This window comes from Salvia splendens, chromosome 7, assembly GCF_004379255.2.
Source record: "Salvia splendens isolate huo1 chromosome 7, SspV2, whole genome shotgun sequence".
In the NCBI taxonomy this organism is placed as follows: domain Eukaryota; kingdom Viridiplantae; phylum Streptophyta; class Magnoliopsida; order Lamiales; family Lamiaceae; genus Salvia; species Salvia splendens.
Genome location: NC_056038.1, coordinates 1326294 through 1349624, shown reverse-complemented (window position 1 = coordinate 1349624; position 23331 = coordinate 1326294). Strand labels below are relative to the sequence as shown.

Below are 23331 nucleotides of genomic sequence, written 5' to 3'. Positions count from 1 at the left end.
CAACACCATTGTCTTCGTCAGCTCAACGTTACACACACGTTTCTCTCTTTCTTCCCTTTCTCTCTCTCTCCACAATTGACGCGTATATCTATGCTCATTAGCTTGCACTATTAACAGAAGCGTCATACGCCAATACTCTACTGCGGGAGATTTAGCAGAGTGGAATACACCGAATACAGAACCATGGCGTTCTTCTCCTATACGCCTCTGCTTCTTCTCACTCTCACAGCTTCTCTCTCATGTAACCGCATTTGCATTTCGTCTTTTTTTGTTTTTGTCTAGCTATCGATCTATGATCTATCTATCTGCATTGGCTCGCCTCGACGCCGTTGCGATTTTGGAAATGATTTTACTGAAATTGATTACGAATTGTTTTCTCGCCTGCGATGATTTTGTTTTTTTTTTGTGCCTGCCTATGTGTTTGAGTTTGTGGATTTTTGCTCTATTTTCTCATTTGCATTTACTGTTTTTGACTAATGCTAATCTCTCTCTCTCTCTCTCTCAGCTATTTTAGCGTCGATTTTGAGTATTTTCTCATCTGCATTTACTGTTTCTGATGATAATCTCGTGTTTCGATTTTAGAGATGATATTGTGTGAGCTTGAATTTGATTTTCAGATTATATTTTTTTCTCTGTTTTCTCATTTGCAATTACTGCCTTAGATGATAACTTTGTGTCGATTTTGGAGATGAATCGATTATGATAAATGTGTTTGAGTTTGTATATGATTTTTCGCGTGGATTTGTTTCTCCAATTTCTCATTCGCATTTACTGTTTTGACTACTCTATCTCTAGATGGAGCGATGGAGCCGAGAGTCGGCGTCTGTTACGGCGACCTCGGCAACAATCTCCCCAGCCGCGAGAAATCCGTTGAGCTAATCCAAAACCTCAACGCCAAACGCATCAAAATCTACGGCACCAACGCCGCGACGCTCAAAGCGATCCAAAACACCGATCTCCAAATCTCAATCATGCTCCCCAACGGCCTCATCCCCGCCGCCGCCTCCAACCAGTCCTTCGCCGACGATTGGGTCAAATCAAACGTCGCACCGTTCTACCCCAAATCGAAGATCCGCTACCTCCTCGTCGGCAACGAGATCCTCAGCAACCAGCCGAATTCCACCTGGTTCAAGCTCGTCCCCGCCATGCGCCGAATCCGCCACTCCGTCAAAAAATTAGGGCTCAAAAAGGTCAAAATCGGAACTCCGTTAGCCATGGACTGCTTAGAAGCCTCCTACCCGCCCTCGGCCGGCCGGTTCCGGTCCGACGTCGCGGACCGGGTCATTAAACCGATGCTCCGCTTCTTAGACCGGACCAAATCCTTCTTCTTCCTCGACGTCTACACTTACTTCGCTTGGATCTCGGATCCAATCAACATCAACTTGGACTACGCCCTGCTCCAGCCCACCAACATCACGGTTTCGGATCCGGGTTCGGGTCTCAAATACACCAACCTACTCGACCAAATGATCGACGCGGTCCACTTCGCGATGAACCGGTCCGGTTACCCGAACATCCGGTTATTCCTAGCCGAAACCGGCTGGCCGAACGGCGGCGACCCGGACCAGCTCGGCGCAAACGTCTACAACGCCGCGACTTACAACCGCAACGTGGTCCGGAAGTTCTCGGCCAAGCCGCCGCCCGGGACCCCGGCCCGGCCGGGCGCCGTCATCCCGACGATGATCTTCGCGCTGTTCAACGAGAACAGCAAGCCCGGTCTCGGCACGGAGCGGCACTTCGGGCAGCTGTACCCGAACGGGTCGTACATCTACCCGATCGACTTCTCTGGGAAGACCGAGCACTACCCGCCGCTGCCGAAGCCGTCGAGCAACGGGAGGCTGTGGTGCGTGGTGGGGGACGGGAGGAACGCGACGGCGCTGGCAGGAGCGCTGTCGTATGCGTGTAGCCAGGGGAACCGGACGTGCGACGCGATCCGGGCCGGTGGGAAGTGTTTTAAACCGAACTCGTTGATTAGGCATGCGAGCTATGCTTTTAGCTCGTATTGGACGCAGTTTCGGGCAGCTGGGGCGACTTGTTCGTTCAATGGATTGGCCACTTTGACCTCGAGAGATCCAAGTAAGTATTATTCTCTTTTTACAAATGTTAATTTGACAAAGATTTCATGTTTTTTTAGTACTATGTGAAGTTGAATTTATTGATACTTGTGGTGAATCTTATGTTGTAGTACTATGAAAATAAGTGTAGCTTAAGTAGAAGTAGAAAATTATGCTATAATATGTGTATAGTCCAATAAGAAGAAACTTAGATCCAGCTCAGTTTAAATTGGATTTTACTAAATTTTTATGTTCTTTTTTGTCGTTGTTCTTTTCTTTTTTGCAGGTTATGGATCTTGCCAGCTGCCAAGTTTTAATCTTTGAGCAAATGGAAGGAGCAATATTATTATCATATTATTATTTGTTGGAAAAATCAGTTTTAGGGATCTAATTTAATGTATTTGTCCATCCTTTGTTAATAAGCCCTGTTTTGGGCTTTGTGAGGTTTAGTTTTATGTGGCCCAATTTTTTGTCGTGTATCAATACAATATTTATACTACTACTCCTATGTTTTTAGGAAATTAATTTTGTACTAAGTATTATATTTATTTTGCCTAAGTTAGTTACCTGATTAATTAATAAAACAGTTGAATAGTATTGGGGCCCACTTGCCTAGTAGTGTTGACTGCATAGATCAAATAAAAGCATAAGTGATAGTAGTATCTTATCAAAAAATAAATGTGCATTACAAAAGTAGATAAAAATATAAGACAAACGGAGAGCGCCACATAATTTTTTTATGAATTTTTATAAGTGCTTTGGCTAATGATTCCATACATTTATGAATGCATAGTGGATATATATTATTTCTCCCCCTCTTCGTTTGAGGAATCCAACCAAAAGTATTATCGACACAAATATTATTACTACTATATTTGCAATTTAAATAATGATCTCGTTGCTGTGCTACGTGTCTACTTGTGATTAGTGGTTTGGATTATTGGATTCGGCTATTAGTTTCTTTCCACGCCTTTACAATAGTCAATTAGCCGTCCCTGTGAAGTTGACACATTATCTTAAGTTTACATAACTACAATGCCAAAATAATTTAGTTGTAATTATAAAAAGAATTGGTAGCAATTTTTATCGAAATAGGAATGAATTGGTAGCAATTTTTATCGAAATAGGAATGAATTGGTAGCAATTTTATCGAAATAGGTTTTGTCTTATAGCATCTCCAATGGGAGAGGAAAGAATTGGTAGCAATTTTATCGAAATAGGTTTTGTCTTATAGCATCTCCAATGGGAGAGGTAAAGTTAGATAACTATCATATTTATCTTTTTTGCATGAAAAATCATTCTCAAATAAGAGAGGTATTTGAGAATGTATTATATATTTTCTCATTTGGAAGATGTATCTTTACCTCTCCATGAATGGAGAGGTAAAATCTTATAACTACCATATTTACCTTTTATGCATGAAAAATCATTCTATAAGGGAGAATATATTTGAGAAGGTATTACACTTTATATTTTTAATGCATTTTGTAGTATTATTTTATTTTTAAAAATCATTTACCTTTTTAAATACCTTTTTTCTTTGAAATGTGTTACTTTTTGAAAGTGTATATTTCCTTGTTGGAGATGCTCTTACGATAGGAAACGTCATAGACTTATACTCCAACTGACCTTTTAGATATTTTATATCTATTCCTTTGCAATAATTTATAAAAAATTTAAAACTTTCAAATCTAATGCATGGATATTTAGATAAAGATATAAAGATTATCTTTTCTATCAATACCTAGATACAAATCAAACATATTAAAATGATATGCATAAATATTTCATATTTATCTTTTTCTAGAGATATCTTTTGAGTATATAATATTATGAGCATTTCAATTTACAGTTTAAAAGATTATGTATATTTATCTGTATTCTTTACAAATAGAAATAATAACAATATCACAACATACATTAGCAGTCATACGAATTTTAGATATTTATGATACTAGAAAGTAGTAGAAAACAAAAAAAGGTTGCAACAAATAAAATATTAATATCTCTCTTTCATGATAATCCGATTTCTCAATAGTCACTCGTTGCCTTATCCACTTTGGTCTCTACTCGAAAAGCGAATATTCTATACCAATTTTCGTTTTCGTTATATTCACAAAAATCGAGTTAAAAAACAACAGTATACTCTCAGTCTCTCATTGATCTGAATTCGGATTCTCCATCACAACAAACATCCTTCAAATTCAGATAGAAGCAAAGCAACCGATCAATCAATCATTCAGTCTGCAGCAATCGAAAACTGATTTGTTGAATGGACTGCTGCTTCTTCTCCTACACCAATCCCCGATTCCCGACTCCGCCCGCCGCTGCCGCCCGCCCTCCGATCTCGCTAGGGCCGCGGCTGATCGTGGTGGCTAGCGCGAGCAGCAGCAGGAGCAAGTGCGACTTCGGCGGATTGCACGCGCCGCTTGAGCCGCGGACGCCGGCGGGGAGGCTTCTGAGCGGCGTCTGCCTGGACGATCGCGCCGGATTTCACGCGGCAGCGAGGGGAGAGCTCGAGCGGCTGGCGGTTGAGAGAGATGAGGCGGCGGCGCGGCTGCAGCTCAGCCTCGGTTCTGATGAAGCTTGCCTCCATAGGTTGGTCGTCTTTCACCTTTTTTTTTGCCTTTTACTTATTTGTTGAGATATGATTTAAGTTTCACATTGGTTGATGGTTTTTTTAGAGGTTTTGATTCCTACGTTATTATCGATCTTGTAGCGATGTGATTGAATTGGATTGTAAGTTTTAGCATTAAAATGTTGTGATTGATTGATGATTCATCTGTATTGGTTCTCTGATTTTCCTTTTATGAGTTTCTGATTTGCAATGGAACTAAAGTAGGAATAAGTGTTGTAAATAATTGTGATTGAACTAGGTAAACTTTGCTAATTGAGATTGGCTCTGTGATGTGCTTGAGCTTATGGAAAATACTATAGAAACTGATTCTTTAGTGTAGAACTTGCTTGAGCTACAACCTTCTTGTTAAGCAAGAATTATATGGTTGGATTGATAAAGGTGTATCTTAACCTGTGGTTTCAGGTTGATGACTAATATAACATCGACACGATAAACTTTAGGTAAAGTTTGGTTGTAGTAGTGCTCATGAACTTTTGCTCACAGGCTCTCATTGTGACAAATAGTTTCTAGTCTGCACATTGTCACAGTATCAGCTTCTGCATGAAGAGGGGAAAAAGAAAATTAATACAATTTGGATTCGAGCTTTTGATGCAAAGAAGGTTTAAGCCTGAGTGATGTTTATAAAGCGAATGTATTGGATTCCATTTCAGTGTGTAATGTATGAGTTATCGCTCACTGTTTTCAATTCTTTTGCATCAATGTCGAGACTCTAGAAATATGCTTGTGTTTATATTTTACGAACTGGATGGCACGTTCTAGGATAAATGCAAACTCCTTGAGAATGAGTGGCATGAGCCGGCCGAGGGTGTACTAGTGCATCGAGTTCCTCGAGAAATTGGCTGGAGGAGGGTGTACTAGTACTGCTACCGGACATGGTGTTGCCTCATCAAGGTACATCAACGTGGATTACGCCGATGATTTTGCACGTTCAAGGCGTGCATACTGCCAGCAGAGATATATAGGATTGCTTAAATGATGAGTTCTTGAAATAATTAACTGTATGCCAAACCTGAGGAAATGTGGTAATGCTGATTAATTTATGCGGCATTTATGCAATTTCCTACTTTTTGGCTGAGCCTTGATGATGTATTTCAGGAGAATCGCGGAGTTCAGACAATACGAATGCCAAGATGCAGTTGAGGATGTAATGTATATGCTCATATTCTACAAATTCTCTGAAATAGGAGTCAGTTTAGTGCCACGGCTCTCCAAGTGCGCCTATAATGGTAGGCTGGAGATATGGCCTTCGAAGGACTGGGAACTCGAGTCTATCCATAATGCTGAGGTTCTGCAGATGGTGAGGGAACATCTAAGTGCCCTTGTTGGATGCAAGGCGAACTCCAACGTCACAGACAGCTGGGCCACGACAAAGGTACAAAGGTTTCGCCTCTGTGAAATGTATGCTGCTTCCATCTTGTATGGCTACTTCTTGAAGAGTGCTTCCTTGAGGTACCAACTCGAACGAGGTCTAGATCTCAGCAGCTCCCACTACGGCCTTGCTGGTCGAGGCAAGCATCCAGTTTCAGAGATGTTTACTGCAGGATCCAGCTACATCGCCCATGGCCGTGTCAGTAGCTCTATATCCACCCCAGCAAGTCCAGTTTCATATTCTCTGGGGAATAATCCGAAGAGCCTGCGACTCTATATGATGGGATTCGACCACAAATCAGTTCAGATGTGTGCAAAGCCCAAGTCCAAGGAGGCGGTGGATCTTCTTGAGAGACACACCTCTGCTCTATTCGGTGATGAGGAGACAGGCCTGCTTGAAACAGACGATGCGCTTACTACCTCATTCGCGAGCCTGAAGAGATTTCTGCTCGAAGCTGTTGCCTTTGGCTCCTTCCTCTGGAGTGCGGAGAACTTTGTGAGCGATGTATATATGCTCGAGGATAACTGACTGCTATGCGATCACTGCAGCGCCTTCCGTGCTCATTTTTAGGCCTAGTTTCTGTAGATGATGGTGTTTTTGTTGCTTTCAGATATGGAGTTGTATATATTATGTTCTGCCTCTGATGGCTGAACCTGTATATATATATATATTTATATATGATCGTTCTTGCTTTACAACTAGCACAAAACTTGTTGACATATTGAAGACTAAACATTTTAAACAAAAATTTGACAACATGCTCAATTTCAATTCTCAATCAGTACATTATTTATCCAGGAACAAAACAATATGTGCACCAGTAAACTTGTTCTCAAGCTGAAAAAAACATGCCCCTGTAATGAATTGATAACACCTAGAAGAAGCCGAGGCCAGACCTTTTCAGCTTCGCAAGAATGCAGCCGGCCATAGGAGTGCCTTCTGGCACGAGCTTTGGCGCTCTCTTTCCTGTCTTTTGACCTCCTTCCACGAGACCCGATCACTGTAGCTGATTGCGCTCAAGATAGCCACACAATAGTCCTTACACCGCGGATTAGGTTTCTCCTTAATGATCTTGAACAGGCAGTTGACTGCACCGAGGTTGTTCATCCGTGTAACTGCCCCGTCATCCGTAGCAAACAAGGCAAGTATCTCCACCATCTCACTAACAAGCACTCCTTCCTCTATTTTCTCCATGACCACTCGAACTCCACCATATCCGATGGCTCTCTCCTTATTCAAAGGGAGGGTGCAGAGACTATGAACTGCAGAGGCGGCTTCTTTCATTTCCAACTCCTCCCCTTTCTCCAACAGAGAGATGAGGGCCACCAATCCACCGTATCCCCCTATCAGCGCCTTATTTGAGTCAACGAGAGACAATGCATTAAGGGCTGCAGCTGCATTAGCCCTAGCCTGCACATCTCCCTTCCACAGCCTCACATGATTGACAAGCAAGTTGATCACGCTAGGCGACTCTGCAGTGCGCGAGACCACAGAGATGATGTCGTTCCGTAAGCCTGGTTGTTCGGCTCGATAGAGGGCAGTCATTAGCCATGGCACTGCAGTTTCAGGCATCTGGACAGAAGGATGCTGTTTTGTCAATATACACAGCTTCTTCGCGGCTGCCGGGGATGATGACGATACTATTGATCCAGTAGTTCTTCAACTAAGTTAAAATCTACTCCTTCACCCCCTTCCTCCAAATTCCCTTCCAAGTAGCTTGATTCCACGATTTTCACACCAGGTTGTTAATTGTGATGCAGATCAGGGCGTTGGGAGTGAGATCAAAACCCGATAGTTTCGTGAGCGATAGAGGCGATGTAACATTCCCCAATCTAATCCATGCCTCAATCGACATTCACAATCGCTTAAATTGGCTACATTAATCATGAATTTCAGATATTGAGAATCACAATCCAAAAAGAAAAACTAAATCAAGTGGAAGAAACTGACCTCTCCAGAAGAATGTAAAAACTATAAAAATTAGTTCATCCGTATTCTTTCTGGCGATATATGGGATGTTGTGGCTACATGCTACCAGTTTTATACATGTAGAGAATATGGCGGTGGAACAAAACAACCACGTCCTTCAAAATACATATTGATGCATTTATTTCTTCTCCCATGTTAAAATTCATCATTCTTGTCCCACATCGACTTGGTAACGATCATAGCTCACATATATAAGTGTGGATAACCCTCCCCCTTAAAAAGCCTTATAAGGGGGAGGGTTATCCATGGTATCAGAGCGGATCCAAGTCGATGATGGATTATATCTCTACCCACGTGATGGAAGTCCGGTCTTGTCTACCCACGTGATGGAAGTCCGATGTGTCATTCCGGCCCACACGTGAGGGGGCTTGTTAAAATTCATAATTCTTGTCCCACATGTCGATGTTATAGTCTGGTCTTGTCTACCCACGTGATGGAAGTCCGATGTGTCATTCCGGCCCACACGTGAGGGGGCTTGTTAAAATTCATAATTCTTGTCCCACATGTCGATGTTATATCTCTACCCACGTGATGGAAGTCCGATGTGTCATTCCGGCCCACACGTGAGCCAAATAGCTGTGAGTTTATTCCTCTTTATCTCTATTTAGAGAATATGGAAGTGTGAAAGTAGAAAAATGAAGAAGATTGGACTAGAGTATTACTAATACCATGTTTGGTTTGGCAAAGTATTTATTTTAATGAATCACATTGTTTTGTTGCACATTATTAGCATAAATATTTATTCAACTTATTGGACTTTTCAGCCCACTGTTTCCAGCCCAGAGGAAGGCCGATTGTGGCTAATCAGTTAATATGGACAAACAGAAGGGCATTGTCGTCATTTACTTAAAGCAGGGGACCAATAATCCATTTCCCCCACCACTACTTATATTTTATTTAAAAACAATTAATTCTCCCCAAAGATAAATTGCTTAATTTATTATAATCAATAAAAATTAAACAAAAAATAACTATAATCTCAATATTATAATAATATTGATAAATAATGTTATAATAATATTATAAGTATATTTATTTATTTCATATTTTATGCTTTTCGTTTCTTCCCAACGCTACTTCTGCGGAATTTCTGTATACGTATCTCCAACTCTCTCTCTCTCTCTCTCTGCACTCTCTTGTTTTCAACGATTTCCGTCTTGTTTCTGCATTCCTGATCCAAGTATCCAAATTCTCTCTGAAAAACCAATATACATATATTTCTCTCTCTCTAGATCTTCCTTGGTCATTGGCGTGTAATTGTTTCTAATGAGGTGAGCTCACTTCTCCGCTACGCTTTTGGTTTTTATTGCCACGGTGGTTGAGGAATTTGGCGGCGGTGTTGTTCCAAATTGTGTGATTGTGGTTTTGATTGTTTGTATACTGCTGCAATATGAATTCCTTGAATGATTGTTGATAGTAATTCCGTTACTCTTTTTTCTATACACGCGTATTTAATTCCTTATTAATTGGTTGATCGAGCTGAGTGTTGTTGCATTTTTGCTGAACGCGATTGTAATTTTGCTGTTTAGTCCTTACTCTACGGCGGAACCAAGTTGTTGGAATTTTGGATTGTACTTTTTTTATACCGTATTTTTTGAGATAGTATGATAAGCTACTTTTGTAATTTCGTTTAAGGTGATTCATTAATTATTATAGTTATAATTTTAAATGTACCTACGTGATTCTAAATTTTGTTAATTATACTCTTATGGCATGAGGATCTGAAGTCTCAAGTTTAGGGATAGTGTTTGCCTAATGTCTGTATTAACATGTGTTTATTACTGTCTTCAAAATGCTATGGTATTTCTGTTTTCAATTTAGATTACTGAATCATCTGTTAGCTTTTGTTATAAGGTTCTACGATTTTCTGATTGCCGCTCTTTCTTGCTTTTTTGGCAGTTGAACAAGATTTGGGTTCGAGGATACTTTCTTCGTGTTGATTGTGGATAAATTTGAGCATCGATTGCTGGCAAGGGCGTGCTATGGCACAGTTGCTGTGCTTTAGATGATAACCATTGCTTGCAGCTAGTGGAGGCTGCAAACAAGCATGCTGATATCATTTTGGTTGATATTTAATCATTCTTATATTGAAAAACCAGCTCTTTACTACATATTGTATTTTTTGATGGAGATAAGCACAGAAGTGTGCATACAATCAGTTGAACAACACTGTTTGAACAGTGTAGATACGTTTTTGAAGTGGTTAAAAATCCATTGAGCTCTGCTTTCAGAATTTTGTAAAACAGAATAATGGAAAGGTGAGTTCTTGTCTGCTGCTCCTTTGAATATGGGTACTCTGACTTTCTTCTGGCGCCCCTTTATTTTTCTGTTTTCTGTCCATTGTCCTTACAGATACAAAATATTGGAAGAAATTGGTGATGGAACTGGTGGAAATGTATATAAAGCCGTGAATAATGAAACGTTTGAGATTGTGAGGCTCTATCTCCTTCGTTTATTGTCTCTAGTCCAAACAATTTTTATACAAGTAGTACCTTATTTGAACATCTGGTATCTGTTCCAGGTTGCAGTCAAAAGAATGAAGAGAAAGTTCTATAACTGGGAGGAATGTTTGAATCTACGAGAAGTGAAGGTATGCTACTCAAATTGATGCTATCACTTGAACCTGACTGGAAGGTTGCAATGGAGTGCTTTTAGTGTATTATAGCTGAAAGTTCTTTATTACCCTTCGCTGCAGTCGCTCCGCAGATTAAATCATCCTAACATCATCAAGTTGTTGGAGATTGTCAGACAAAATAATGAGTTGTTCTTCATATTTGAGTACATGGTAAAAGTTTGTCGTGCATTCTTTTTTTTGGTTACTTGCATGAGAACAATTCGAAACCCTCTTGAATATTGCCTTTTATTTCTAGGAATGTAACCTTTACCAAATAATGAAAAATCAACAAAGATCTCTTTCGGAAGAAGAGATTCGAGGCTTAATGTCTCAGGTGCTGCAAGCACTCTCACATGTGCATAAACATGGATATTTTCATCGAGATCTCAAACCTGGTATTCATGCATTTCAAATAATGGGTTGTCATTCTCTGTTTCCTGTTATAGCAATTCTAATTTTCTTAAAACTCTATACTTGCAGAGAATTTACTAGTTACAAATAACACCATAAAGATTGCTGACTTTGGTCTGGCAAGAGAATTATCATCATCACCTCCTTATACTGATTATGTATCTACGCGCTGGTAAGGCATACGCTAACACATCAATACAACTTTCCATATCATTTTAACTAGATTCGTCTTTATTATGCTTAATGCATGTTTTTCTTTTTTGGAAAGGTATCGAGCGCCGGAGGTGCTGTTGCAATCTGCATCATATACTCCTGCCATTGGTATGCATGCCTGTCACTATATCATGCCATTATGTTACATTAACTTTATGAAACTACTAAATTCAGCTGTTATTCAATTTTCGCTGCACTGCTGGTTCAATTATCTTTACGGGTCCTTTATGGGACTTGTATGAAAGTGCCATAATCAACCATACCTCAGATAATTTTTTCATTTATAGCCACGGATATATTATCTACCTACTTAAGGATTTGTTTTGGAAAATTTGTTTTTCTTCTCCCTTCTAGGCTTTGACTTCCAAATGCTTGATCCTCACAGATATGTGGGCGGTTGGTGCAATCCTGGCTGAACTTTTCACTTCGTGCCCAATTTTTCCTGGGGAAAGGTGATCTAGTTTCTGAATATATCTGTATCAAACGATTGTATTGGTTTTAATTTCAAAACTCTTGTATATACGAGCAGTGAAATTGATCAATTATACAAGATATGCTGCGTATTTGGTGCTCCAGAGCGGAATACCTTTCCAGAGTCTAAAAACATTTCTCGATTAGTCGATATCACTTATTCAGCTGTGAGTCTCTTAGAGTTTTCCACTTGATATGATTACTTGCTTAGATTTACTGCTCCACATATTTTAACTGATTTTAATGGTAATTTTATTAGATCCGACCGGCTGATCTTTCCGATATGATTCCAAATGCCAGCCTGGAAGCAATTGACTTGATTAAGGTAGATTGATGTCGATTTACTTTGTCCTATTTTTTTGGTTGGTGTAAGCATCCCTGATGCATTACCTCTCTCCTTTGCAGCAACTTTGTTCGTGGGATCCATCAAAGAGGCCAACGGCAGATCAATGCTTGGAGCATCCCTTCTTCCATGTAATTATAATCCTAGTGTGCACAAGGTTGCACAGATACTCCACTTGCACTTAACTTTTGCCAATTTATAGGTTTCTGAACGGGTGCCTCGTTTACCTGGGGATGCACTTAAACTAAGTTTAGGACCTCTAGGTAATACTAATCAGTCTTATATTGTCAAACATGTATGCATGTCTAAGATTTTCTACTTACTAATATGTGTAGGATCTGAACCTAATCTTGAACTGGACTTGTGGACCTTTGGCACTTCAACTGATGAGTGCTTTCTTGGCTTGTCGTTGGCAGTAAAACCCAGCGCTCCAAACTTGGGTAAGAGTTATTTTTCTTGGTTAATGAAAGTTATTGCCGTTTTCATCCTGCCACGCTTGTTACTTTTATTTTCATTATTTCTATTCACTCACACAGAACAGGAGCATCTATTGTAAACCATAACTAATACTCCGTATATTGTAAAACATAGCTCAATGGTTTGTAGAAAACACACATCCAAAACGTAAAAAAGAACAAAAATAACGAATCAATCCTTTGTAGGAGTACTATACAATGGAAAATATGATGTCAAAGTATGAACAAAAGAATACATGTCCCACAGATTCAGAGATCTGTCCGACTTTTTCCTGGAAATTTATATAGTTATATCATTGGAATGCAGAACATGATTGCTTGTAACGGTGTCCATAGCCTTTATTTGTTCATTGTTCTTTCGCCTGATTCTGTGATGTAGAGTTTCATCTTTCACCTAAATTCCTTTTGAAGACGTCATTCTTTGTTCACTTTCTAAAACTCTGCTGTTATCCTTATGAGCAACTTTATTTCTTGTAGAGACGGTCCACACAAATCAAGGCGCCAAAGAAGTATGTTTCTTTAAGTTTCACATTTTCACTTCCTTCCCTTTTCTAATAAAAGAATACTAGGAAATATAAGACTCTTCGTTTATATAAGTTTGTGATCTTATTCTTGCAGGATATGATGATCTGCCCCAGTTTTGTTGAACATTCACAACAATCAGGTTACCTTCATATCATTTTCTGCTGAAAGCGTATTTTTGTGTATCTCCTTCCTCAACAGTTAAACGTTAATCGTATGCTGCTTCTTTCCAGTGTTCTGGTCGCTGTTTCCCAGTAATCACCACGTAATAACTACATCAGCAGCGGAGCCTTCCCTTTCCCTATCTTTCAGGTATAACCACACCTTCAAATTAGTATAAGAAAATCTTTCGTTAAAAACTTCAGAAGTCGCATTCTGTTATTCCATATCACGAAGCATAATCTGACTTCCTATATTCATCTCTTGCTGCTTTGATGATTTCAGTCCTGTTTCAACTCCATCGATTGGAGTTTCACAGTCAACAGGGTGCGCAATGTCCCCATTCCAGTCAAGTATTTTGGACCGGCCGTTTATGGCGACCTCGGCTGGCTTCCAGCAGGGCCATTACCTCTGAGATATACATTCTTACAAGGAATTCTTGCTGTCAATACCAGATATATATACTTGTAAAGAATCACTCTTTCCCTTTTCACAATTATAAGGAATGAATGCATAGATACAGATAGATATAGTATAGATGTAACGCTTGATGTTTATGATCTGTATGAGCCTGTATCTCCTCTTTGAAGGTTGAAATTTTTTTAACCAAAATTAAAATTTTTGAGTCTTGACTATTTAAATTATCGTTTATACATATTTTTTGGGTATTTACTACTAGTATAATTTGTTTGAAACAGCTTATAATTGTAGATTGGAATGATCTCATGATTAATACTTGCAAAGGAAATGGAAAGTTTGGAAGTATTTGCATCAATCTTTGCTATCCACAAAATATTTATTTATTAATACTTTTGCAAATTAATAGTATACTCCAAATTAATTGCATTTTATTACAGCATATATTCTCATCAATCTTGGTAGAACTTTAATACGTAGACCTGGACAATGATTTTAAAAAATATTGGAGGAATAGAATATTTGTCATAATTTCGCTGGCATTTTGGTCACATATTTATTACATCAACAACCTTCTCGATTTCAAATTCTTGCAAATTATTTACATACAAAAAAATGTGTGTGAACATCTAACGGATTAAAATTTCAAAAGTCTACATAAATTATATAAATCCAAATAAACAGACATATTTGAAATGAATATAGAATGATAAATGATTTGATACAAGCTTTTCATTATTATTGTGATTATATAATGACAATATAAATGCACATTTATTTCGACACAACATGGATTTGTTAAAGATTAACATGTTAAATACAATATGCATGAAATGCATAAGTGATGTGAATCAAATTGTACATTTTTATTCCCCTAACTTTACATGATTTATATAGTTTGATGCTTGCAAAAGTATGTTTTACGGTGTAGGAATGAAGCTCGGATGGTGAAAAAGCGGTTCAGAAAGCTCTCAAAATTGGCCACCCGGCCGAGTGTATTTTATGCCTAATAATTCTACCCGGCCGGGTATGATTTTCAGAATACGAAAATTCCAGCAAGTCCTCAAAATTGGCCACCCGGCCGGGTGAATATGCCTAATAATTCCACCCGGCCGGGTGAATAAATTCTAACTCCAATATTGCGGTTTCATAGGCGGTTTTGGAGAGAGGGGGTGATGGGACTTTTTGGGCAGAATGAAAGAAAGAAAAGAAGGAGGAAAGGTGGCAGAGGGGAATTAGATAAATACAGAGAGAAGAGGTGACGGATTGGACGGTTTTTTGGCAGAGGAAAAAAGAGAGAAAAGGGAGAAAGAGAGGAAGGAAGGGAGATCCAATCTTCATCATCCCGGAGGAGATTTGCTACCATCTACACATCAATTTCATGAGTTCTTCTTGTTTATTGGTTGTTGATGTGTAACTAAATTCTCACGTTGCTCCTAATTTGTCAAAGATGTAAATTACTTTAGGATTCTATGGATTAATTTTATTCTATGATCTTTTCTACGGTGCTTTTTACGTTGAATTATAATTCCGGCCTGATTTATGATTCAACCTTGTCTTTTAGCCAATGTCTCTTTAACTTGGTTAAAAGGTGGAAACGTAGATAAAGAGTTTAAGATTTGTATCGTGTTCAGCATATGAATCTTGGATAAGTTAATTTACATGTCGTTACAATAATTGTTGGATATTTACTATGCGTCTGTAGGAATGTTTAATTGATTTTGTAAATGAATTATGTACGTTAGAACTTAGAAGTTGGATTAGAGCTTACTATGCGTCTGTAGGAGTGATAATCTGATGAGTACGAATTTGATCTTAGTGTTCAGCAAGGTTAAATTCAAGCATCTACGAACATGTTCAGTGCAAGTAGAATGAACGAGATTTTTACAACTTTCATTAGATTAATCGTTAATCCATAGGTTAATTGGTCCGTTAAGTTAATTCACATCTGGAGCATATTAGGAGCAACGTTCTCTATCTCTTGAGTTTCTCTATTTTCATTCTTTAGTTTTCAATTTGTTTATTAATATTGTCAAATCTTGTTAAATAACCTACGCCTCCCTGTGGTTCGACACTCGAAGTACTACAGTCGACTCTGTACTCTTGCAGATAGATTGTAATATTAGAGCTATTTTATTAAACTTGTGTGTTAATAATCCATTAATATAAAAGCTCGAAAATTACACATCAATAAGTAATCTAATTATTCTAATTGTTATTACATAATTATGTAATGATAAGAAATCCACATTTATTTCGACAATACATGGATTTCTTAAAGATGAACATGTCAATAACAATATGCATGACATTATTGACATATACAAGTAATTTATTTTTCTAATTGTTACTATCGATTTCGTGATGTCGTACTGATTTCCATAACTGCATTGTGTAAACTTCATGCAACTAATTATGTAAAAGAGAAATTGAATTCTTGTGCGATATTTGCACAATCGAATTATGGATAAAAAAAATGAAACTTGTAACATCAATCTATTTTTTTCCGATAACATTGTCGAATTTTTAATATTTTGTGTAGTCATTATGCAGAAGTCTCTATTGTCACAACAAAATACTTCTTCCATCCATAAATTAATACAATAACTTATTCTATAATTTTGGAATGTCCTGATTTAAAGACTCAGCTGCTTTTTTCAAATTTTTAAGTAAGTATACAACTCACCCCACTAAATCATTACACTCGTATTGCATTATAAAACTAACATATAAATAAAAGTATGATACACATTCATTAATTTTTTCACATCTTTTTTCTTCATAAAGCCGAATAATTTTTAAAACCCGTGATTGAGTCTCTAAATCATGAACAAATGGAGTATAAATTAATTTTGTCTTGAACTTTCAATCTCAAAATTTTGAATATATAAGCCAAATCGAAATAAATATCTGCTATCTGCTCCGGGCAATTGATAATAGAAAATAAGGAAAGTGACAAAACACAACTCTTGGACGTAAACTCGAAATCTGTATTTAATGAAATTTCCAAACTCGTATTAGACGACAAATAAGATTAGTCGGCCTCAATCCACGCTGCTCATACTTTATAGCGAAACTCACATAATTAGCCTCATCTAGAGCGGTCGACAACAACTCGAAAGACTACAAAAATTCCAAACTCACATTAGCCGACAAATAAGATCAGTTGGCTCGATCCCCACCGCTCACACTTTACAACGAAACCCACATAATTAGTACCCATCTAGAGTGAGCAACAATAACTCAAAGAATAATGCTATGCGGCCACATTATGGCCAGCCATAAATTAATTAAATAACAAAAAAAAAATGATTTTTTTTCAAATTTATGGTTTAATACTACTTGATTTTACTTTTATATAATCTTCATTATATGTTGCTCAACATGTTAGTGTTGTTCTTTCGTAGTTTTTGCTCAACTTATTACTACTGTCATTTATTGATTGTTGCTCAACGTATACACTAATTTGTGATATTAATGTGTTTTACGGAATGGAATTCAAAGATAAGTATCAACTCACAAGTCCATTCACACACATATAAGTTTATATCGGTAATTCTAATTTTTTTATACATGTAAATGGACTAAATTAACTCTTTATGGCCGGCCACATTATGGCCATTTAGCATCACTCTAACTCAAACGACTATATTTACTAAAATTTATAACCCACATTAGCTGACAAATAAGGTTAGTATACATTGATTCCCGCCGCTTACACTTACAGCGAAACCCACATAATTAATCCTTATCTTAAGTGATCGACAACAACTCGGAAAACTATACTCCCTCCGTCCCGCATTACTTGTACTTATTTCCTTTCTGGGCGTCCCAAGTTATTTGCACTTTTTCCATTTTTAGTAACAATTTATACATACAGCCGTAATTGTTGACTTTGTCTATCACTCATTCTTTAATCTCCGTGCCCAAAAGGAAAGGTGCGAGTAGTGCGGGACGGAAAGAGTATTTAATAAACTTTCCAAACTCGCATTAGCCGACAAATATAATTAGTCAGACCCCGATCCCACCTGAATCCGCCGCTCAAAGCTTTAGATCAAACCCCCATATAATTAGTCCCCATCTCTTGAGTGACTAAATCGTTCTCTCTCATCATTCAGCCGCTATAAATAAAACCCTCATTTTACATATTTGCTGTTCTTCCTTCGGGGTTTCCTGAGAAGCCGCCTTTCTCAGAAACTAGGAGAAAAAAATCCTTTAACAATTGAAGAATCCTTACAGGATTTGAGGATCATGAACTGAACACTCTTAGTGGCAGAAACCACAAATTGATTATGCTTATTTGTTTATACACGCGAACAATTTCGCAGAGAACGATAGGTATGGGATGAGAGAGAATTCCTTCCTCAGATTTCTCTTCTTCCTGTTCTTCGTTGATTTCGTAATTAAGCTTAAATCAACTCTCGAAACTAGGTTATTTGATCCTATTTCTTATTTAACCAAAAATCCGGAGCTGTCCTATTTTATTTTTCAATCGGGTTTTCAGTGTTTTCAATTATGATTTTATACATACGGAATGATTTGATGTGATTTTCGTTCCCCAAAATCTCGAGGTTAATGTCAGCGTAGTTGGATTTTGAATCTTTTGATGGTTGCGCAGCTCTGTTTTCTTTTCTAAACATAAAATTAGCTAAAATTATTGATTGGGATGGAATTCTAGGGCTGGGATTGAAGAATTACAGTGTCTACTTTTTGAGTGCTGCAATGTTTTTGTGATTTGTAGCTATTGATAGTGATGTGGTACTTGATTAGAGTTTTGCTTAATGGGCAGGTTGTCTGGTGCATTTATGGTGTGGTATAGTTGGTTGAAGTTTGGGATTTTATTCAGGTGATCTTCTTATATGAACTGGCATTGTTATTGGAGTTGAGCTCACTTGATCATGATGGTTGTTTGTGCTGTCTTGTTTCCTTGTCCAGCAATTTCTGTTGCTGAGTGTTGGAATCTTGACAGTGAAAGTGTGACGGTTAATGGAAATGAGTGCAATCGTTTAATCGGTGGAGAGGTCACTGAATCTCTTTCGGTTATCACTTGCAATGTCTCGGTGTTTTCCATTCCCCCCGCCTGGATATGAGTTGGAGGGAAGATCTGATGATGTGGCTTTGATCACAGAGGTTTGTGTGGGTGAACAGACTGGCTGATATGCTGAACAATTTCTTCTGCATTTGAAGTTTTGAATGATATTGCATTGCTGATGTGTGGTTCTTGATATTTGTCTTAAAACAAAACAATCATAGAGTTCTTGTTACCATTGAATCTAGAGTAAGCCATTCGACATGATTTATCAAAGCTCGAGTTGAATAGATTTGATAGCTGAGTGCTTGTATAGTTTGGGGAAATCAGGGGTCATATCTTTTGTTGGGATGTTTTATGGTGAAGCACCTAAAATGGTAAGTGTAGTGAACTAAAAAGTTGATGGTTTTACGAAAGTCCCTTCGATCCAAAAGTGCAGAATCTGTTGCACCTTATTGAAAATTTTCATCTATTTGTCTTATTCTATGTTTTCTACTGCTCTTCAAACACAAAAGTGTATAGAATGAGCTAGTAAGAAGTCATGGACTCCTTTTCTTGAAGTTATAAGAAGCACCTTTTGGCTTCAGTTGCTGTTTCATGTAAGCCACTTGCTGTTTTATTCTCTAAATGCTATCTTGACTTAATGCGTGACATCATCGCAGGAGAAACAAAAGCACGAGAAGCACAAGGATAAGGAGGAGAAGAAGAAAGAAAAAAAGGAAAGAAAGGAAAAGAAGAAAGAGAGAAAGGAAAGAAAGGAAAAGGAGAGAGGTGAAGAGAAATACAAAGACAAAAAGGATAAGAAACGAAAGCGGGAGAAACACAGAGACAAGAAGGATAAGAATAAAGATGAAGAAAAAAGTGTAGGGTCATTGGAGAACCAAAATGATCAGAGCCTTGTTCCAGAGAGAACTTGCGTTGAATTGGGAAATAGAGTTAAAAATGACGGAGCAATGGGCAGCCAAATGGTTCAGAAAATCACAATTTTGGAGAAGTCAAAGGCCAGCTTTCTGGGTGGGGTGCAAGCGAATGGTAATGGCAGGTTGGTTGTTAACGATCCTAGAGATCACAGAGGGATGCCTAATGTTCAAAGTCTCCAAGTTGATTCGAGGAGTTTGGGAAATGGTAGGAACAGTTTTGGAGAGAACCAAATTAAGGCTGAGGAGGGGAAAGGAAGGAACGGATATGGGTACATGGTTGGCGCAGGCGGAGGGGATGCTAGCAAGAATGCAGATCAAAATCAGAATACAAAAGCAGGGTGTCATAAAGGGAAGGAGAAGAAAATGGAGTTAACAGGATTAAGGAAAGATGAGGTTAAACAAGAAAAAAGTAATGGTGCTTTTCTAGATTTTCACTCTAACATTCCCTCAGATCTTGTAAAGGAGAACAATAACTGGCAGAGAAAGCTTCCAAAACTGAAGGAGTTAAATGGCTTCTTACATGGTGAGAACAAAAACAGTGGAGTTCGACCCAATGATATGCCTAGGCATACCATTGTGTCTTCTCAAGTTGGAGGTGGTGTTCATCCTTGTAAAAATAGTATTAACATAGGGGTGGTGGGGAAAAGAGATGTTACAGATGAGAAGGTGAATGGCAAGCATTCATTCCCTCATTCGGTGATTGATAATGTAAAGAATACTGGACCTTGCCAAATTGCAGCAGATAACACAAAAACAGAGAATGGTAGGGTTCACATTGTCCGTATTCAAAGAAAAATGGAACCACGCCAAACTAGCAACAGCGTTGCAATGGAAAAGCATATAGCCAACAGCAGTTTTGACAGAAAAGTTCCACCCTCTCATCCGCTAGTGGAGAATGGAGGAGAAATGGCCGTAAAAACGCCAGATACAGATGAGTCCAGAAGAAGGGTTGAGGAGGGGAAAGAAAGGAACGGACATGGATACATGATTGGTACAGGCGGAGGGGATCCTAGCAAAAATGCATTTCAAAATAAGAATACGAAAGCAGGGGACAAAACAGGGAAGAAGGAGAAGAAAAGGGAGTTAACAGGGTCTAGGAAAAACGAGATTAAGCAAGAAACAAGTAATGGTAACTCTGTAGACTTCCAATCCAACATTCCCTCAGATCTTCTGAAGGAGAACAATGACTGCCATGGAAAGCTTCCAAAACAGGAGTTAAATGGCTTCTTACATGGTGAGTTCTTTCCTTTTTTAGGATATGCTTTTGTCTCTTTCTTTGTACTTTTGCAGTGATTGATAGGTACATGAATAACTTTCCTGATTGCTTTTCAGTAATATTCTTGTGTGTGTGAGTTTAGTTCTATGGGATGTTTGTCTTACTTTTAGCTAATGTATTTTATGCTCTTTTAGCCAAAGACAGTGGAGATCGACCCAATAATATGTCCAGGCTTACCATCGTGTCGCCTCAAGGTGGTCAAACTGGAAATTGTGTCCGTCCTTGTCAAAATACGATTAACATAGGGGTGGTGGAGAAGAGCAATGTTATAACAGATGAGAAGGTGAATGGGAAGCTTTCATCCCCTCAATCGGTAATTGATGATGTAAGAAACACTGGATCTTGCCAGAATGGTCGGGTTCAAATTAATACTCGCGTGGTTAGTAATGGCGTTATCTCCCCTCACAATGTCCGTATTCAAAGAAAGATGGAACCGTCCCAAACTAGCAATGGCATTGCAATGGCAAAGCAGATGGCCAGCAGCAGTTTTGACAGAAAAGTTCCACCCTCTCATCCACTTGGGCAGAATGGAGGGAAAATGACCGTGCAAACGCCAGATACAAATGAGTCGAGGAAACACTCTTCATCAAGAAAGGAGAACGTCGCCAAGACCCCCACGAAAGCTCCTCATCCAGATATGCAATACTTGAGCCTGATACTCACTGTTCCTGAAGTAGAATGGCCAGAGACTGATGATCAAGAATGGCTGTTTGACCGTCATGATTCAGAAACAAAGCGGCCCAGATTGGCCTCCCCGGATATGAAACACGTCTGGTCAGAAGCCGTACATTTGAAGTGTGCAGACGTGACCGCATTGCCATATGTCATCCCTTACTAGATGAGATCAAGAAGTTTGCTTCATTTGATCACCTCAAATCGGCCGAGAGTGAGAGAGCGTCTGCTCTACACCGGGTTTTCTGCTGTGTTGTTAACAGCTGCTGATGTTGGGCGAAGACTGACCTAAAACGAGCAAGGATTCGACGAGATTTACTATTCTGTAAGCTACATTTACAAAGTGCAACATCCCAAAAAAAAGCTTTGAAGGGATTTACTATCTGATATGCTACATTTGCAAAGTGTAACATTCCAAAAATAGGCTTTCAAGGGATTTACTATTCTAATTATAAAATGGATAATTTAGGATTTTTGACGATCAATTCAATCCGATATAGTAATAATATGTTGTAATTAAATTGAATTATATTATTTGACGAAGTATTCTGATAATAAAAAGGAGTATTTAGGATTTTGACAATCAATCCAATATTAATGGAGCAGTTGAACTAGAATTTAATTAATAATATTTGATTAAATTGTTATTTGAATTATATCCTCGAAATTAGTATAGTAATTAAAATAAAAAGAATATCAATATACATATGAATGAATTAGAACGTATTATAGTACTTTATAAAGATCTTGAAGACTAAAATCTTATACAAATGAGATAATAGAATTAGTAGATAGAAAGATAGATTGGTTTGTTTACTTAGTCATGTTCTATATTGTAGTCTAGAATAATTTAGAACAAACTGCTTCAATTTTGTTTAGTTGTTTAGTATTAATCTAGACAAGAAAATAAATAAGTTTTGAATTAGTAAAGTTAATTATAGAATAATCTATAGTTTTATTGAACTTGTATTTATATTATTATGCCACATTTATAAAAAAGCTTCCATAATCTTCTTGAAAATAGTGTTAGACAATTAAATACAGTACATTCTGTTCCCGAACAAGTATTAAAAATCTTTTGGAAAGAGATGAATCTAGAAAATATTAGTAATATTTAAAATATTATGGATAGTGGATAAAATAATCAAGTATTCCTGTATATCTTAAATTCATTATTTATGGGTTTTAAATTCATATTTCACTCCTAATATAAAAGGGTATTTACAATTTTTCAACCATTAATAAATATTTTAAAAATTCACTACAGTGGTGATATTTAATATAATTTGTGTCTAATAATGGTCTGCTCCTAATTTTATTTTCCAGAATTAAATTGGACTTAATAAAGCCACGGTGACGATTTATATTTCGTGTGTATTCAAATGTTTTTCAAACGCAATTATTAATTAGTAATAAATTGGAATAAACAATAATTGGCTTGAATATTTCAGTTGACTATCATTATAGTACTCAAAATAGTGACATATTAACCCACAATTTTAAATCGAAACACGTTACGAATGGTTTATCTTAAAATTCCGGAAAACTCAAATTGTCAAATATAAATCATGAATTACGGTCAAATTCTAATTTATCTAATACTTAAAATTAAATTATAAATTATGAATTTTGTTACGTTTGCAATGATCACATTTGTCTTATTTTTTGCGAAATACACAATAATTGGACAATCGATTTTAAACACAACACCAACTATAAAAAACATAAACAAAGGAATATTAACATTCGTAACATAGT

At 37.7% G+C, this 23331-nt stretch overlaps 5 protein-coding genes across 6 annotated transcripts; 4 read left to right on the top strand and 1 right to left on the bottom strand.

Moving 5' to 3' along the window:
• On the top strand, positions 1-2575 carry LOC121811206 (probable glucan endo-1,3-beta-glucosidase A6). Its single transcript, XM_042212014.1, has 3 exons — positions 1-241; positions 796-2076; positions 2341-2575. The coding sequence occupies exons 1-3, from the start codon at positions 184-186 to the stop codon at positions 2376-2378; spliced, it is 1377 nt and encodes a 458-aa protein (XP_042067948.1). The 5' UTR covers positions 1-183; the 3' UTR covers positions 2379-2575.
• Positions 2576-4116: 1541 nt separating this feature from the next.
• LOC121742698 (UV-B-induced protein At3g17800, chloroplastic-like) lies at positions 4117-6756 on the top strand. The gene is made up of 2 exons (XM_042135927.1): positions 4117-4652; positions 5788-6756. The coding sequence occupies exons 1-2, from the start codon at positions 4327-4329 to the stop codon at positions 6587-6589; spliced, it is 1128 nt and encodes a 375-aa protein (XP_041991861.1). The 5' UTR covers positions 4117-4326; the 3' UTR covers positions 6590-6756.
• A 40-nt stretch (positions 6757-6796) lies between these two features.
• LOC121742699 (U-box domain-containing protein 9-like) lies at positions 6797-8130 on the bottom strand. The gene is made up of 2 exons (XM_042135928.1): positions 8012-8130; positions 6797-7935 (listed from the first exon to the last, which is right to left on the bottom strand). The coding sequence occupies exon 2, from the start codon at positions 7631-7633 to the stop codon at positions 6962-6964; it is 672 nt and encodes a 223-aa protein (XP_041991862.1). The 5' UTR covers positions 7634-7935; positions 8012-8130; the 3' UTR covers positions 6797-6961.
• Positions 8131-9122: 992 nt separating this feature from the next.
• Positions 9123-13900, top strand: LOC121742742 (serine/threonine-protein kinase MHK-like). The gene is made up of 18 exons (XM_042135984.1): positions 9123-9321; positions 9950-10308; positions 10403-10481; positions 10572-10640; positions 10746-10835; positions 10921-11059; positions 11145-11247; positions 11344-11396; positions 11674-11740; positions 11818-11926; positions 12019-12084; positions 12165-12233; positions 12305-12365; positions 12438-12542; positions 13056-13087; positions 13197-13242; positions 13334-13412; positions 13545-13900. The coding sequence occupies exons 2-18, from the start codon at positions 10301-10303 to the stop codon at positions 13672-13674; spliced, it is 1305 nt and encodes a 434-aa protein (XP_041991918.1). The 5' UTR covers positions 9123-9321; positions 9950-10300; the 3' UTR covers positions 13675-13900.
• A 3867-nt stretch (positions 13901-17767) lies between these two features.
• Positions 17768-22030, top strand: LOC121741822 (putative uncharacterized protein DDB_G0290989). Of its 2 annotated transcripts, none has more exons than XM_042134747.1 (5): positions 17768-18014; positions 18466-18522; positions 18646-18806; positions 19368-20859; positions 21036-22030. In XM_042134747.1, the coding sequence occupies exons 3-5, from the start codon at positions 18729-18731 to the stop codon at positions 21737-21739; spliced, it is 2274 nt and encodes a 757-aa protein (XP_041990681.1). In that variant the 5' UTR covers positions 17768-18014; positions 18466-18522; positions 18646-18728; the 3' UTR covers positions 21740-22030. The 2 variants fall into 2 exon arrangements, with proteins under 2 accessions (XP_041990681.1, XP_041990680.1); XM_042134746.1 differs by having other exon boundaries at positions 18612-18806.
• Positions 22031-23331: the final 1301 nt, after the last annotated feature.